A 15,824-nucleotide genomic window follows, 5' to 3' on the forward strand; every position below is an offset into this window, starting at 1 on the left:
AAAAAAGCATTTTAATAAATGATTTATTATTTTGGTATTACGATTGTAAATAATTTGCATTTGCATTGCAATTTCAGTGACAACACCACATATGCAGTACATAGTATCTATAACATTCCATTGCCTATGCAGTATATTTGCATATGAGAGTTCTAAGAACAATCGAGATAAAGAATGAAAGTCACAATTTACTATCTAAGGAATTAAAGTCCACGTGATCATTATTCCATACAGACAATTGCTTAAAAAAAACACCAATATGCTGAATTTCAAACAACCAGCAAAGAAGTGATAAAAATCTGTTTTTACTAATTCATATGTAATGGCATTATACTGAAAACAAAAGTTTTATCTACCTAAATCTAGATGGTAAAGAATTGAAATATGTGAATAAGAGGGAAGCCCCTTAATGTGTTCGCTATAGTTTGGTAGATTACCAGATGAAGCTGGTTTAGAAAATCAAATCTGCCATGGCATGAAATTGTTAGAAATGCCCTCGTAACTAAACATATAGCTTTATGTCACCCGAATAGAAAATATAATTTCCTGAAAGGTAATACTAACACCTGAATTTTCTAAAATCATTGGAAAAGAGCAACTGCTGACACTAAGGGGCAGATATATTGATTAAAGTTTCTTTTCCTGACTTGAGGCCAATATTAAGAAAATTTAAGGCACTTGAAGGAGGGTTCACTGTATTTAGGAATACATGTTTTAATATGTTTGACAGGTATTCTTGGCTCAGTAACAAAATCATCTCACATTTTGATTTTGAAAGTGCATACTGCACTGTCAGTTTTGAAACATTTTTCCCTTTAAATCTACAAAATAAATATTAACAGTCACTTAAGAATAAGCATGGAAGCAAAAAGTAGAGAGCTCTTTAGTCTTTTTTAGTCTGAAGAATACGTTTATCTAATATTAACTGCACTTTTAAGCTATCATTCTTTAGAATTTCATTAACATTATGTTAAATTTGACAATCTTTTCAGCTTAACTTTAATTTATAAAGACCATGGGGAGCTGGGTAAAAATGACTACCATAAGGCCATTAAATGCACACCACCTAATTTGGAAATGTCTGAATGGAATAGTCAGTTCCACTGTTTCACTCACCTGAGCTATTGTCTTTTATGAGTGCAGTTGTCGGAAGATTCTTTAAAATTACAGTACTCTCTACTATATATTACAAATTGACTTTCTAGCTAATATTGAAGTAAACTTTAGTCAAATTAAAAGGATTAAGGAAATTAGAATGATGTTAATATTTTTAACAATGAATCTACAGAGTCAATTTTGTCGCCAGCATAACACCAAGTACTGTAGTTCCTTTTTGAGTGGAGCTCATCCAGCAAAAACACATAACCCTATAAAACTGAGTTTTGATTATTTCAATTGTATTTATCACAACTGCAATATGACTTATTCAGAGAATAATCAAAATAACTTAGTTCAAGCATTCAACTTTGTTTCTATCACAACTGTTCTATCACACAATTCACTGTATTAAGAAACCTACAGGTGGAATATTGCTATGTGGGAATAAAATATTCCCATATCCATGCAGGACTACAGTACCTTTAAAATATCCATAATGTTGCGAGCACAAACTGTGTTTGCTAAAATTATCTTCATATGAAAAGCACAGCATTTTCTAAGGCAGGTAATTTGAAGGCTACAGACACATGGCTTTAGAAACAGTAAAACAAAGCCTGGATACAGCAGATTGAATCCATATTTGCCACATTTAACAGGCCCACAAAAATCAGTTGGATAAATTCATCACAATGTAGCTTGCCCAATCTATTTTCCTCAATGGATCTAATTCCTCAAAAAAATAGACCCAATACATTGTATTAACACACATGAAAACAGTTAACGATGTTAGCATATAGTGCTGAGGTTCATATGTCTAATGGAGAAAACTTGGTGCAAATGGAATGACATTCACTGAACCTCAAAATATAAGATGGCACAACACTTCAATTTGCAATCTGCTAATTAAGGCACTGGTCCTTCTTCCTTATGCACCAGGGAACTTGTATCTTTTGATCATCATTCTTCCTATAGATGCTTACACTTATATTAGAAAACAATCATCCTTGTAACATCATATAATATGGAAAAATATGGGCATTCATATTTCTTAAGAAAAAAATATCCTAAAAACATCGTACAAATCTCTTCCAATTTCCAAGCTGAACAAGATAAAAAGTCATAGTTTTCACAGATAATTTTCTGATGTCAAGTTAACAGTAATCTGTTTTAATAATGATGCAGGGGGATATTGTATCTAAACCTAATAAATCACTGTAATTGTAAAATTATCTATCAGGAACATTGCTGCCACTAAATGCAATAAGTATTAACAGCTACATTTGGCATATCAAATAAAAGAGTAGATTCTACAGTAGCAGCTACTAAAGAAATTTAAAACAGCAAATAAGGGTTCATGCAGAATATTGCAAATATTTCTGTTCAGCACGACATGATTCACACAACCTTATTCCAAGCATGTTGCAGACCTATTTTTTTTTAAATTTTGAAAAATAATATCTTGAACTGCTGTATTCCATAAAGAATAAGCATCTTTTGGTGTAGCTAACCATAAATATTGAGCTATTCTAAGTCCACTTAAAAAGCAACATTTCCTAGAGAGTATGATAGTTTTGTTCTTTGGACTTGCAAAATTTATACAGAAAGAAGATTACTGCTTGCAGACCCAGCACAAGTACAATACCACCAATGAAACTGGCTGCATCAAAACTTGCTTTGTGATGTGATGGCTTGGCAGTTGGTGTGAGAGGTGTGCCTGTCAAATAAGAAGATAATAGTGATTTACTGAATTATATTTTCTATGTCTTATTTTCTATCATCTAAAAATCAGTTCTACAGTTCTCTCTCTATGAAACAGAGTTTGGATACACTCTTCTATGAAAGAAGTTACAAATTAATCCTTTTCCAGATTAGATGCTACAAGCAGGCAAGGTCAATTGCTGTTTAAACCTGTTCAGATTATTTACATCCTGTGTGACAATGCTATAGAGTCCACAGATACATGATTTTTTTACAATTAAATGCAAATCTTGTAGGATTTAATGATCTTGCAAACTCTCAAGAGAATGATCTAAAAAGTATTATGAGTTGGAATTTACTTGCTGATTCCCTTCCCACTCTGCAGTGTGGATATACAGTATCTCCCTTGGAATCATTAAAGCTAAGTACAACTAAGCACAAAGCTTATGAAGCAACTGAAAAAAGACACTGCTTATGATTCAGATATTTTGTACACGATCCCTTATTGCCCTGGAAGGGAACATTATTATCCAATTTGACTCTGTTGTTTTCCGGTGTTTGAAAATGGACATTTAAAAAATAAAATGTATTTTATTTAATTCACAGTTCAGTTGCCTTTTGCTTTTTCTTATTCACACAAGAACTGTCTTATAAGTAACTTTCCTCAAGACAACAGAGTTCATTATGAATGTCTGTTAAATTAATTTTTACCTGTTTTAGTAGTAATAATAGAAGTAGTGGCAATTGTTGTACTATTCACAACAGGTGCTCTTGTCGATGAAGTTGCGTTAATTGTACTAGCTGTTATAAAGAAACAGTTTATATCACTTTATTTGCCTTGAAACAGGAATGTACATGTATAAATTATAGAATCCTACTTGTGGTTCAAATTACTGAACTTAAGACCACACATTTTAGCTATTTTTTTCCCTATATTTTAAAGAACTATGAAAATTATAAAAAAAATAATGATATACTGAGCACAATTTAAGAATCAAATATAAAAGAGGGCAATATCATAAATGGAAACCCACCAAAAATATTGACCTTCAATTGGAGACTGCCAAGAACAAGAATGTAAAACAAGACCCTTGCATTGTTATTGAGACTAGTGGAGGAAAGAGATCAGGAAAAGGAGCATACAGCCTGCACATTTGTTATTACATATTTAGGCGGTGAGGATTTTGAAGAAAATATATGTTTCTTGTGTGTTTTTGCATTTTCTTGATCAAGTAGATGGATATCACCTCCTGAGTTATTTCTATAACTATTATGCATTTCAGCACAACTAGATCTCTTTGTTGCTGTGCAAATTAATTGGGTTGAAACTCCAACATTCAATATTATCACTGTAGTTTCAACTAGGAGGAATTTCTAAAAGTAGTCAAGGAAAAATATGGTAAATGCAGGTACATTTAAAATTTTACCAGTTATACAAGAAATTACTCATGAGAAGAGAATGGAAATATAGAAACTGAAATTTTTGTAGAGAAGAAATACTAAGAAACACCAATTTATGAATTGCAGTACATTTATAATTTTGTTACTGTTACTTGAACAATACTAACACATACTCTCAAAGCATATTTTACTTGATCTACAGATTTATCAAATTACTATATAACTGAACACAATTACTCTAGAGCACAAGAATCATATAAGCATGTAAGTAAAAAACCTACATCTCTTCAAATACTTATTTTACTACAGATTCATTATTGGATCATATTAACTTAAAACAGTATGTCTACATCAATGCACATTTTTTTCTCTTTTTGTTACCTGTAGGGCTGGTGACTGTGGTGGCATTACTAGCTGTGGTGGCATTACTAGCTACGGTAGTACTGATCGGAAAATCTAAAAAACAAAACATCCATGAAGCATAAAACTGATTAAGAAAACCAGAGAGACTTAATAATAGTTGCGATATATAGGCTGAGAATTCTTCTAGGGTTCTTACGTACAAATAAATCTTTGGCTGAGTAACTTGTAATTAAATGATACAATACCTGAGGCACCAACCTCCCTTCACACACTTACCTTACAGTCTGCTATGCTCTTTGACCCATTTGACATTTTTGAAAGATCTTTAAGTAAGATAAATTTGAATCTAGCATACAGCGTTTGGCCTGACATATTTAAAAGAAATATCATGCAAAGCTAATAACTGCAGCAGTAATTCTATCTTGCATTCCTTTGTTACTTGCTATTGCTCATCTCTGTATTGAAATCTAAAGGTTATAAATAAGTATTTAGATGAATAGCATAAGCTAAATCAAGTTTGTGTATACAGCACGAAGAACTGAGGGCACGAAAGAGACTTAAAACAAGATGGGATCTATGACATCAGCAAGTATTAAAGAAACACACACACACACACACACACAGAGAGAGAACAAAGAACAATTGAAGCAAGATAGATAGTAAAATGGGGTAAAATCCACTTAACAAATGACTCACTTAGCAACAGAAATTTTGGGCTCAACTGTGGTCCTAACTCAAGGACTACCTGTACAGAATCTTTCATCTTGTGAACCCATGGAAAAACCTAAACAATATTCAGGCTTTAGAAAGAAATCTTAAAAAGGTTTATCAGCCTGCTAAATATTATTGTTTCATTTATGTTTCCAGAGTAAAACCAGTAACTTACATTTTCATTCAACAAGAAGTCTACTCTATAGTAAATGTGGAAATGAAGCTTATTAACATTTAACAAACTGTTAAAACAGAGGAAAAAGTTGTAAGGTTGCATCAGAAAGATCCAAATTGCCTCATATTTTGAAAGCACTGCAGAGTTCATCCTTTTTTAAAATAGGGTTCTCAATAGAAATTTGTATTCCATAAACAATAGGGAAAATAAAGAAACACAGAAACAGTAAAATACAATATTTATCAACATGTTGTCTTTATCATCATATATGCATACTCACCCGCACATGTCCCATTTTCAGAAACAGCAGTACAACCAGGATCCATGCTTGTGGAATTTGTGCACCGAGATGACTTTCCTTATAGAGAAAAAAACTCCAGCTTTTAATGAATGAAACTTTAAAGCATTTGGCTACAATTCTTACTATAAACATTGCTTTACAATGTCCTTAAAAACCCCCAGTGAAGTTCTGATTTAATAAAATATTTAGGGAGAGTCTGTTATTCCACAATGTCTGTTAAATTGCAAATTACATTTGCAGCAGTTTGTCAAATTGCATAAAACCACAAATAACATATTTTACACATTATTTATATTATCTTGCATTTACATACTGTAAATGAGTTCAAATGAAATAAAATTAACATACATTTAATTGCCTCAGATTTGTCAGATTAAATGGATTTTGTCCATTTTGGGGAGGGGGCAGGGAAGATTTGGAGGCAAGTACTTTATCCACTGAATCCGAAGTCCATTAAAAAGGGGACAGTTAATGCAAAGTTTCACTATACCCAATGTTATCTATTCAGTTACTATTTGTGACATTTTGATTTCTTTTTCACTATTATTGATTTCATATAGGTTACATTTGAAAGATAGCAGATATATAATAAACAGAATGGAAGGGTGCTAGAGAACTGATAGTATTCATCCTCATGCTTTACTAAATTATTAAAAAGCTCCTTCCAAAAAGATTTAATCTGGTTTATAAATTAACAATAGATTGTTTCAATATAACAGCATTATAAACATAAAAATACAGGTAGGAAATCTTGTAAAACATGTAGAAATTTACAGTAAAAAATTGGTTCAATGTGTAAAAGAAACCCCCCCCCACACACACACACATACTCATCTCTTAGCTTTTTTCACCTTTAATTTTATTAGGTTCTATGTATTTAGAAATAATAGAAGACACAAGGGGAGAGGGGAAGAATTCTTAAACATTGCCACGGTATAATCTGAAACAATTTCCAATGTTACCCCCTCAGTAGTTTTTACTGCAAATTGTTTCAACTTTTCATTATTCCAATACTTTCTTGCCATTTCCTTTTCAATGCAATCTCTTTCTCTGCTTTCATTAGGTTGCAATTTATCAATACTGTGCCATTTTAGCAACCATATTTTTTTGCGTCAGTACGTGGACAAATGTCCTAGATCAGACATGTCAAACTTGCGACGTCACATGACATCACGCAATGTATCGGAGCTTTTTCTCCGTTGCTGGCAATGGGGTGGACACGGTTTTGGGATGACGCGTCCGGCCTGCGGGCCGGCAGTTTGATACCCCTGTCCTAGATGGTAGATACTAGTCTAGTCATGCCGGCCACATGACCACAGAGACGTCCTCGGACAAGCGCTGGCTCTTCGGCTTTGAAACGGAGATGAGCACCGGCCCCTAGAGTCGGAAACGACTAGCACACGTGTGCGGGGGAACCTTTACCTTTACCTTATACTAGCAGAATAATCAGAAAACAGGAAGTAATTTAAAATAAGTATAAGAAGGTATTTTGACCATATAGAGAAAATAAATGAGCGGACTGCAGAATCATATGAATGGAGTTATGAAAGGCTCAAAAGATAAATCTATCGTATTATGAATGCTGATAATAAGGATAGGAAGATATGGAGAGTTGTAATCCTTACTGACAACTTTTGTGTTATCCTGTTTTCTGTATAGAAATTGGAGCTTCTTAGCTTTTCATTATCCCAACTTTACATATCTACAAACATGGAAGTGATGTTGAGGCAGCAGATTAAAAATATTGATCTCTCATTAGATGTAGCATCTTTCCCAATGACATAGTCTTCACCAGCTCATTTATCCTTAATGAGTTATATACCTAAAACAAATTACAATCCCTAAATATAGGACATTTTATTTGGCTTGATATATGTCCTTCCTACTAGTCCTGGGATACACAAAAATATCCCAGTTGGGCTAAAGTTTAGCCCACACTGCAAAGGGGCTATTGAGACACACATTACATTGCCCATTTTACATTCAGATTTGATAGAGCCTTGGTGGAGCAGTGGGCTAATGCCTCCTTAAGTAACACCAGCTGCCTGCAATTAGTGCAGGTTCGCATCCCACCAGGCTCAAGGTTGACTCAGCCTTCCATCCTTCCGAGGTAGGTAAAATGAGGACCCAGATTGTTGGGGGCAATTAAGCTGACTTTGTAATAATGCCGCTTGGGGGTGTGTGTGAAAGCCCTAATAAGCAGGCATATACATAGAATGAAGGCTACTGCTAAGCTTGTAAAGCCGCCCTGAGTCTTCGGAGAAGGGCGGGATATAAATGGAATTAAAATAAAAATAAATAAAATAAATAAATAAATAATCTCACATTTAAATACATTTCCTGTTTACTCTGATCTACCACACAACTTCTACTTTCAGATAGTCATGAATGTTACTTTATATGCAGCTAAATTCTGATTTTGCAGCTGCTGATTTGACTAGTTTTATTTTTTATATACTGTAGATGTAAACTGTTTTATATTACAGCATTGAGTTTTAATACATGCTGGCCTTTAGCCACAATAAACATTTGATTTTGCAAATAATTTTTACTAAGACTAGATTTAGTTTCCATTTTTTAAAACCCCCCCACAAATCCTGCCCCCCAAAAAACTGTTATAAATTATAAATTCAGAAAAACAAATGTAGTAAATCAGAAGTATTATAGTTGAATGTAATTCAATTTACCTTTGCACTGAAGCCATGTGCAATTCAGCTGAGTTGATTCAGTAGAAATGCAGGAACTACAATTTATATGTCTTTCACAGCCAACTAGAAAACAAAATAAATTGTAAAAAATAAGCCAGTTAACAATAGGTAGAAATGTAAAAAATAACAGCTTAAACTTAAAAGCTATGATATATCATTGATGACTAAAGATACTTTGCATCATAGAAACTTTATAGGTGAACCAAAATTCAGAAATACTTGTGACAGTTTTCATTTTTAAATGGAAAATTAACAAAGGGGAGGAAGGGGTAGACAAAGCATTACACACTATGAATTATTAATATTTAGAATTTGGTTCTTCAGCAACTACTTTTGTTAGCTATTCTTGGCTCAGAAAGTATTAGGTTAATCTATTGCAATATTATTTTCATGCCAAATTTATGTGTCTATATGCCTTAAAGCTCTTGAATGAATGAACCTTTATTGTCAAAGTACAACCATGTATACATTGAAATTGGCTGAGCCTCCCTTCGTGCCCCCCCCACAACTCACAGTGACAACAAACCCACCATCTTGTTGCACCATGTGAGCTAATTGCACAACATACCAGCCTCACAAGTCAATCATACATAAAATTATAAAATTATTTCCCATTCAAGAGCCTAACAGCTCATGGATAAAAGCCTTTTGGTACAGCTGGCTATACTCCTGTATCTCCTACCTGATGGTAGGAGAGTAAAGAGATACTGACCAGGGTGTGAGTCGTCCCTGAGAATTTTCCTCACTCTTCCAAGGCAGTGAGCCCTGGCGATGTCATCCAGTGGTGTCAGGGGATACCCCACAATGTCTTTTGCTGTGCTCACCACCCTCTGTAATACTTTCCAATTTCCCCTTCACTCGAAAAATGGATTTAGTTTTAGCAACAATAGCACTTAGACTTATATACCGCTTCATAGTGCTTTATAGCACTCTCTAGGTTGTTTACATTGTCAGCATATTGCCCCCCAAAAATCTGGGTCCTCATTTTACTTTTGAAGGATGGAAGACTGAGTCAACCTTGAGCCTGTCAGGATCAAACTCCTGGTCGTGGGTACCAGAATCAGCCTGCAATACTGTATTCTAACCACTGCACCACCACGGCTCCTTTTAATTACTAAATTCTATACACAAATGACATTAATGTAAATGTTCAATTCTTTCATGTTTAACAAGAATATCCCTAATCATCACAGTGAAATGTCATGTTTATATTTATGGCACCAAGCAGTGCTTTCCCCATCTTTAAGGATAAGATATCAATTTCAATGATCCACCCAGTGACAAATGGATTTTTCTAGATTCCTAAAAGCTCTGTCAAAGCCCTGGTTGCTTTGTGAATGTAGAGTTGTTCTGAGTGGTTAATGCAATCACTCCTAAGTCCTCTCTTCTTACCAGCGGAGCCTGAGCAGCAGCTTGGTATATAGCTGAATTGGGAACTATGAAATAAGTAGGGCATCCGCTAGAACAGGAGTCTGCAACCTTGACAACTTTAAGACTTGTGGACTTCAGCTCCCAGAATTCCTCAGCCAGCTACGCTGAAATCCACAAGTCTTAAAGTTGTCAAGGTTGCAGACCCCTGTGCTAGAATACACGTAGAGAAACCCATGTCAAATAAAGTTCAATACAGTTTAAGGCCCATTAAAAAGTCAGTAAGGAGGACTTCCAAATGTTATCCAATGGAGCTTTTTTAAGTAGCGAGGGACATATTCCAATCTGTCCCAAAGAAAGACCCAAACTCTCAATAACACATGAGAAATCCACAAGAAACCTTGACGGTAAATTGCTTGCATTCACAATTCAACCTCAGCATTGATGCAAATCCAGAAGTGGAAGCATCCAGAATACCATCTTGTCCCATTTTGGAAGAGCTTCACTAGTGAGACCCAAGATAAGCATGGTATGTGATTGATCTGTCAATTGTGTATTCAACTCTTTTAAAATTACAGGTAGTCCTTGACTTACAATTCATTTTGTGATCGTTAAACAACGGCGCTGAAAAAAGTACTTATGAACTTTTTTTCACTTATGACTATTGCAGCATCCCCATGGTCACGTGATCAAAATTCAGACTCTTGAGAACTGACTCACTTTTATGACTGTTGTACTATCTGGGGTTATGTGATCACCTTTTGTGATCTTCTGACAAACAAAGTCGATAGGAAAACCAGATTCACTTAACCATGCTATGAATTTAACAACTGAGGTGATTCACCTACCAAATGTCATAAAATGGAGCAAAATTCACTTAACAAATGACTCACTTAGCACAAAAATTTTGGGCTCAAGTGTGGTCATAAGTCAAGGGCTACCTGTACTGGCTTATTAAATTAGTAGGGGGGTTGGTTAAGACAATCAATGCCTCAATGAGAGAAAGGGAGTAGTTCCAATCTTCTTTATTCTCTACTTCTATAACTATTGGTGCTTTTCTCAGTAGCTTTCAATACCACTGATTATGGTATTTTCTTGAACAGGCAGTCTGGGGGAAGTGTTCTATACTGATTTCACTTGTACTTGGGAAACCTTTTCCATAAGGGAGAATTGCTGTTTTTCTACTGTTCTTGCACATGGCAACTGGGCCACAGAGTCCCTTGAGGTTTCATGTTATTCCCACGGCTTTTTAACATATGTAAATAAAAATGATGAGCAGCCATCCACAGATATGGGCTGAGGCGCCCTCAACACTCAAGATTTCAACTAGCTCTAACTTTCCTTATCTAACAGGTGAGACAACTGGCATTCTGAACCAGTGCTTGGGCAAGGTAAGGGACAGGATGGGGGCCAATAAACTAATGTTTGGTGGTAGCATGGATTACCTTTCATCAGTTTCAGGTGATTTACCGATAAATTATCTTAATTGACAGAGATAGTCTTACAACAATATTTATATCCTGGTAACTTCCTGGTTGGATTATTGCCATGTGTGTTATACATGGGACTCCCTTCAAAAACTTTCTGGCAATTTCAGCTGTTTAAAACAGAGCAGTTAGACTGCTCACTCAGACTAGCTGACACGGATTATTCCAGTTTTCCAACATCTATATTGGTTACTGCTCCATTTCTAAACCCTATCCAGTGTAAGCTTTCACCTTTAAATCCCTTAAAAGCGTAGGAGCAGGTTGCCTGAAGGTGCACCTTCTTTCATTCAGTATTTACCTACCCAGACTTCTGTATCGTCTAACAAGGCTCTCCAAGTCCCCCGACAAAGGTGGTGATGGGGATTTCTATAAGGGAGAAAGCCTTTTGTGTGACAATCCGTCATTTATGGAATGCCCTGCCCAGAGACCCAACCAATGTCCACAAGAGCATTTCAGCAGTAGATACAAGACCTTATGTTCCTTAATAATTTTAAAGTACAGGTAGTCCTTGATTTACAACAATTTTGTTTAGTGACCATTCAGAGTATAATGGCATTGGAAAAAGAGACTTATAATTGTTCTTCACACTGACAGCATCCCCATGGTCGTGTGGTCAAAACTGGGCATTTGGCAACTGGCATGTATTTATCACATTTGCAAAATTCCGGGGGTCACATGATCACCATTCTCAACCTTTTTAGTCAGCTTCCAACAAGCAAAGTCAATGGGAGAAACCAGATTCACTTAATAATTGCATGATTCACTTAACTGCAGTGGTTCACTTAACAACTGTGGCAAAAGTCATAAAATGGGGCAAAATTCACTTAACAATTTCCTTGCTCAGCAATAAAACTTTGGGCTCAACTGTAGTTGTAAATATATGCAATTACATTTTATAGCTTTTCTATTCTTTTACTATGCAGGTTGCCCACATAACTTTTGTTACTGGAAGACTTAAAAAAATCAGGCCATGTTCTTATAACGTAATTCACTGTTACAAATACAGACAAGGAGTAAGAATCTTGTGCAAAACACAATAATTTCCAAATTGCTGATAATGAGAAATAAGGTATTAACATGCTTATTGTAAGAACTCTATAATTCTTTGTAATTGTTAGAAAAACTTGTTTCTCATTACTTCGAACTTTACATTTATGGTAACACAAAATACTAATACAGCATTGGCACACTGACAACTTTTATTCCTATATGTCATTGCCAAAACTTTACTTCAACATTTATGGGTCTTCCTCTTTGTCCTCCAAGTCAGCAACCGTGGTATAATATATCCAAGAAACAGAAAACTACCAGCAGAAAGACCTAGTGCAGTGGTGGTGAACCTATGGCACGTGTGCCAGAGACGGCACTCAGAGCCCTCTCTGTTGGCACGCGCACCACCGTCGCCAGCAGCAGGTCCATCAGGCTGCCACCGCCGCCTGGAGCAGGAGCCCTGCCCAGCACAGAGGAGGCAAAGCAGCCAACTAGCAAGCTCAAGTGGAGGTGGTAGAGCAAAGGTCACCAACCATTGTCAATTGGTGGACTGGAAGAAAAGCGAGGGGGAAGCATTTTACATGCATGCATGCGTGCAGGGGGCCGTGAGCACGCACGTGCTGCAAATGGGGTGGGGCTAGGGCCTGCGTGATAACTCACTAGCCCTGCCCCGTTCTTACGTGGTGCAGTGCCTTGTAGCTGCACCCTGCAGCATTGCAGCAGCCATTTTTGCGCCTTGCAGCACGGTGGGCCATTTTTGGCGCCCCTGGTTTTTGTGTGCCAGAGGCGGCATTTCCTGCCCCTCCCCGAGGGCACCACAATGCTGACGCGGTCTGGCACTTTTGCGATAAATAAGTGGGTTTTGGGTTGAGGTTTGGGCACTTGGTCTCTAAAAGGTTCACCATCACTGACCTAGTGGGTCCTTTGAGTATGCTCTTTGAATTTTGCTTTATTATTTTTATTTGGATTATTTTAAACTTTTATCTTGCCCTGCCTCTCCAGTTCCCAACTCAATAAAATAAGTTTATCAGTTTACAGTATTATATACACAATCCAACACCCGACCCCCCCAAAAAACAAAACCCCTTTCAGATTAATCTGGACCTATATTGTAGTCAAAAAGTTATTTGTCCCTTGTTTTCCGTCTTCTCAGAGAGAGAAATTCTTAACTACAAATTCCAGCTTTTGCCTCCTCTGGACTGAATCTCACCGGCAAACCTATTTAAGTACTGTACCTCATTACCATCGAAGAACAAACATATAAAGCAATTTAAGGCGAAGGGCAAAACCTGCCTTTCTTCGGCTACGTCACTCCCACCCGAAGAGCTGATAAGACAGAAGCCTTCATTGCAAAAGGAAGCAGCCCTGTTACTTCCAGCCCAAATGTGTCCCTCTTCGACTCGCCCCGTTAAAGGAGGCGAGCGGAAGGAACTCAAAAAGGGACCCGAATGACGACGGCATGCCTCCGTCTCACGGGGCTCAAAACACATCGGCGTTTCCCCCGCTCGGCCGTCCATTTCATTCCCCGACAAACTGAAGGGGAGAAGGAGAAGGAGAAGGAGGAGGAGAAGGAGGAGAAGGAGGAGAAGAAGAAGAAGAAGAAGAAGAAGAAGAAGGAAGAAGGAAGAAGAAGAAGAAGAAGAAGAAGAAGAAGAAGCCGCGTGGCTTCTTTATCCGGCAAGCGCAGCAACTGTGAACCGTCGTTTAACCGTCTCCACTCATCCAACGGCTTCAGACATAATAATAATAATAATAACTTGGAAGGGACCTTGTAGGTCATCTAGTCCAACCCCCTGCTCAGGCAGGAAACCCTATACCATTTCAGAAAAATGGCTGTCCAGTCTCTTCTTAAAAACCTCCAGTGTTGGAGCATTCACCGCTTCTGGAGGCAGGTTGTTCCCTTGATTAATTGTTCTAACTATCAGGAAGTTTCTCCTTAGTTCTAGGTTGCTTCTCTCCTTGACTAGTTTCCAACCGTTGCTTCTTGTCCTGCCTTCGGGCGCTCTGGAGAACAGCCTGGCTCCCTCTTCTTTGTGGCAGCCCCTGAGATACTGAAAGACTGCTATCATGTCCCCCCCCCTAGTCCTTCTCTTCATTAAACTAGACATACCCGATTCCACCAGCCGATCCTTATACAGTATGTTTTAGCCTCCAGTCCCCCAATCATCTTTGTTGCTCTTCTTTGTACTCTTTCTAGAGTCTCGACCTCTTGTTTACATCGTGGTTAAGAGCGCTTGCCGCGGGTGCGGTGGGATCGGCAGGGAGGATCCTTCCACCCGGGATCTCTCTTCGGCCTTCGGCGATCCCACGATCGTCCTCGGGCCACCCGCTTTCCCCCCCTCCCTCCACCACCACCACCACCCCCCCGCCCCGCCATCACGGCCAAGACTCTGGCAGCCGGCTCGCCAACTCGAAACGCGCCCGAAAGGTCGAACCGCAGCACCCGCCTCCCTTTTCTTCTCTCACGCCTTCTTCCCCTTGGGCAGGGGTAGGCAACCTCGGCTCTTTTATGACTGATGGACTTCAACTCCCAGAATTCCTGAGCCAGCATGGCTGACTCAGTAATTCTGGGAATTGAAGTCCACGAGTCATAAAAGAGCCGAGGTTGCCTACCCCTGCGCCTTGGGGATACGCGGCAACCTTGGGCCTCCAGGCCTGCTAAGTCGACGGACCGCCTGAAGTCGGCCCTGGCCTTTTTAGCGCCCCCGCCCCCCCTCCCACTCCCCCTCCCTCACCTTCTCCGACAGTTGCTTTGCTCGGCGGAATAAGGCAAAAGGCGAGAACCGGCAGGAGCAGCGCCCAAACCAGGCTATCCCAGAAGCAGCAGCGGCGGCGGCTGTAATGGCTCATGGCGGCGGCGGCGGCAAGCGGTGGAAGAAAACGAAGACAACCCGGAAGAGCGTCGTCCGTGCCAGCGGGCCGTTTGACGCCCCTCCCGTCTCGCGCGCGCGGTCAGTTCCCTTCCCGGCCGAACCGCCCTCCTTTGCGATCACGTGAGGGCGGCCGTTGAACGGAGAAGGCGAGGGCGTGGCCTCGCTTAGCCCTCTCGTAAGAAACCCTTTCGACCGCGCCCTCCCGTTTTATTGGGTCGGATCGAGCTCCTCCCTCCCTCCCCCCCCCGCCGCCGCCGGAATCAGCCCCCCCTTCTAAGTCACGTGACCGAAGCTTCGCCCGGAACTGATGTTGGGAAACGCTACGGCCGCTTATAGGAGCCGCTGGTCCGGTTTAGACTCGCAGGGGGGTCTTCAAACTCGGCCCTTTTATGACTCGTGGACTTCAACTCCCAGAATTCCTCAGCCAGGCAAGCTGGCTGAGGAATTCTGGGAGCTGAAGTCCACAAGTCATAAAAGGGCCGAGTTTTTTTTTCATTTTTTATTGAAAAGTTTTACAGTACATTTTATCTTTAACAATCCCCCCTCCCTCCACCCACCCCTACCTAACCCTCCCTATCCCTCCCCCCATTCCTCCCTCCCCCCCCACTTCCCAGAGCTAAGTACAAGGTATAAAAACAAAGAACAATCATA

At 38.9% G+C, this 15,824-nt stretch overlaps 1 protein-coding gene across 1 annotated transcript; it reads right to left on the reverse strand.

Annotated features, from left to right (window-relative positions):
* Positions 1-196: 196 nt before the first annotated feature.
* On the reverse strand, positions 197-15,330 carry CD164 (CD164 molecule). Its single transcript, XM_081343295.1, has 6 exons — positions 15,036-15,330; positions 8,435-8,518; positions 5,727-5,804; positions 4,579-4,653; positions 3,508-3,597; positions 197-2,812 (listed from the first exon to the last, which is right to left on the reverse strand). The coding sequence occupies exons 1-6, from the start codon at positions 15,148-15,150 to the stop codon at positions 2,652-2,654; spliced, it is 603 nt and encodes a 200-aa protein (XP_081199421.1). The 5' UTR covers positions 15,151-15,330; the 3' UTR covers positions 197-2,651.
* Between the last annotated feature and the right edge of the window lie 494 nt (positions 15,331-15,824).

This window comes from Vipera berus, assembly GCF_964194415.1.
Source record: "Vipera berus genome assembly, chromosome: 1".
In the NCBI taxonomy this organism is placed as follows: Eukaryota; Metazoa; Chordata; class Lepidosauria; order Squamata; family Viperidae; genus Vipera; species Vipera berus.

Bases quoted from the DNA above. Each gene is read 5' to 3' on its own strand.
- CD164 (XM_081343295.1), bottom strand. From the start codon at position 15,150: ATGAGCCATTACAGCCGCCGCCGCTGCTGCTTCTGGGATAGCCTGGTT. The intron at 8,519-15,035 runs GTGAGGGAGGGG...TTTGTTTTCTAG, and splicing joins CAAAGCAACTGTCGGAGAAG to TTGGCTGTGAAAGACATATA. The intron at 2,813-3,507 runs GTAAAAATTAAT...CTTATTTGACAG, and splicing joins TATTATTACTACTAAAACAG to GCACACCTCTCACACCAACT.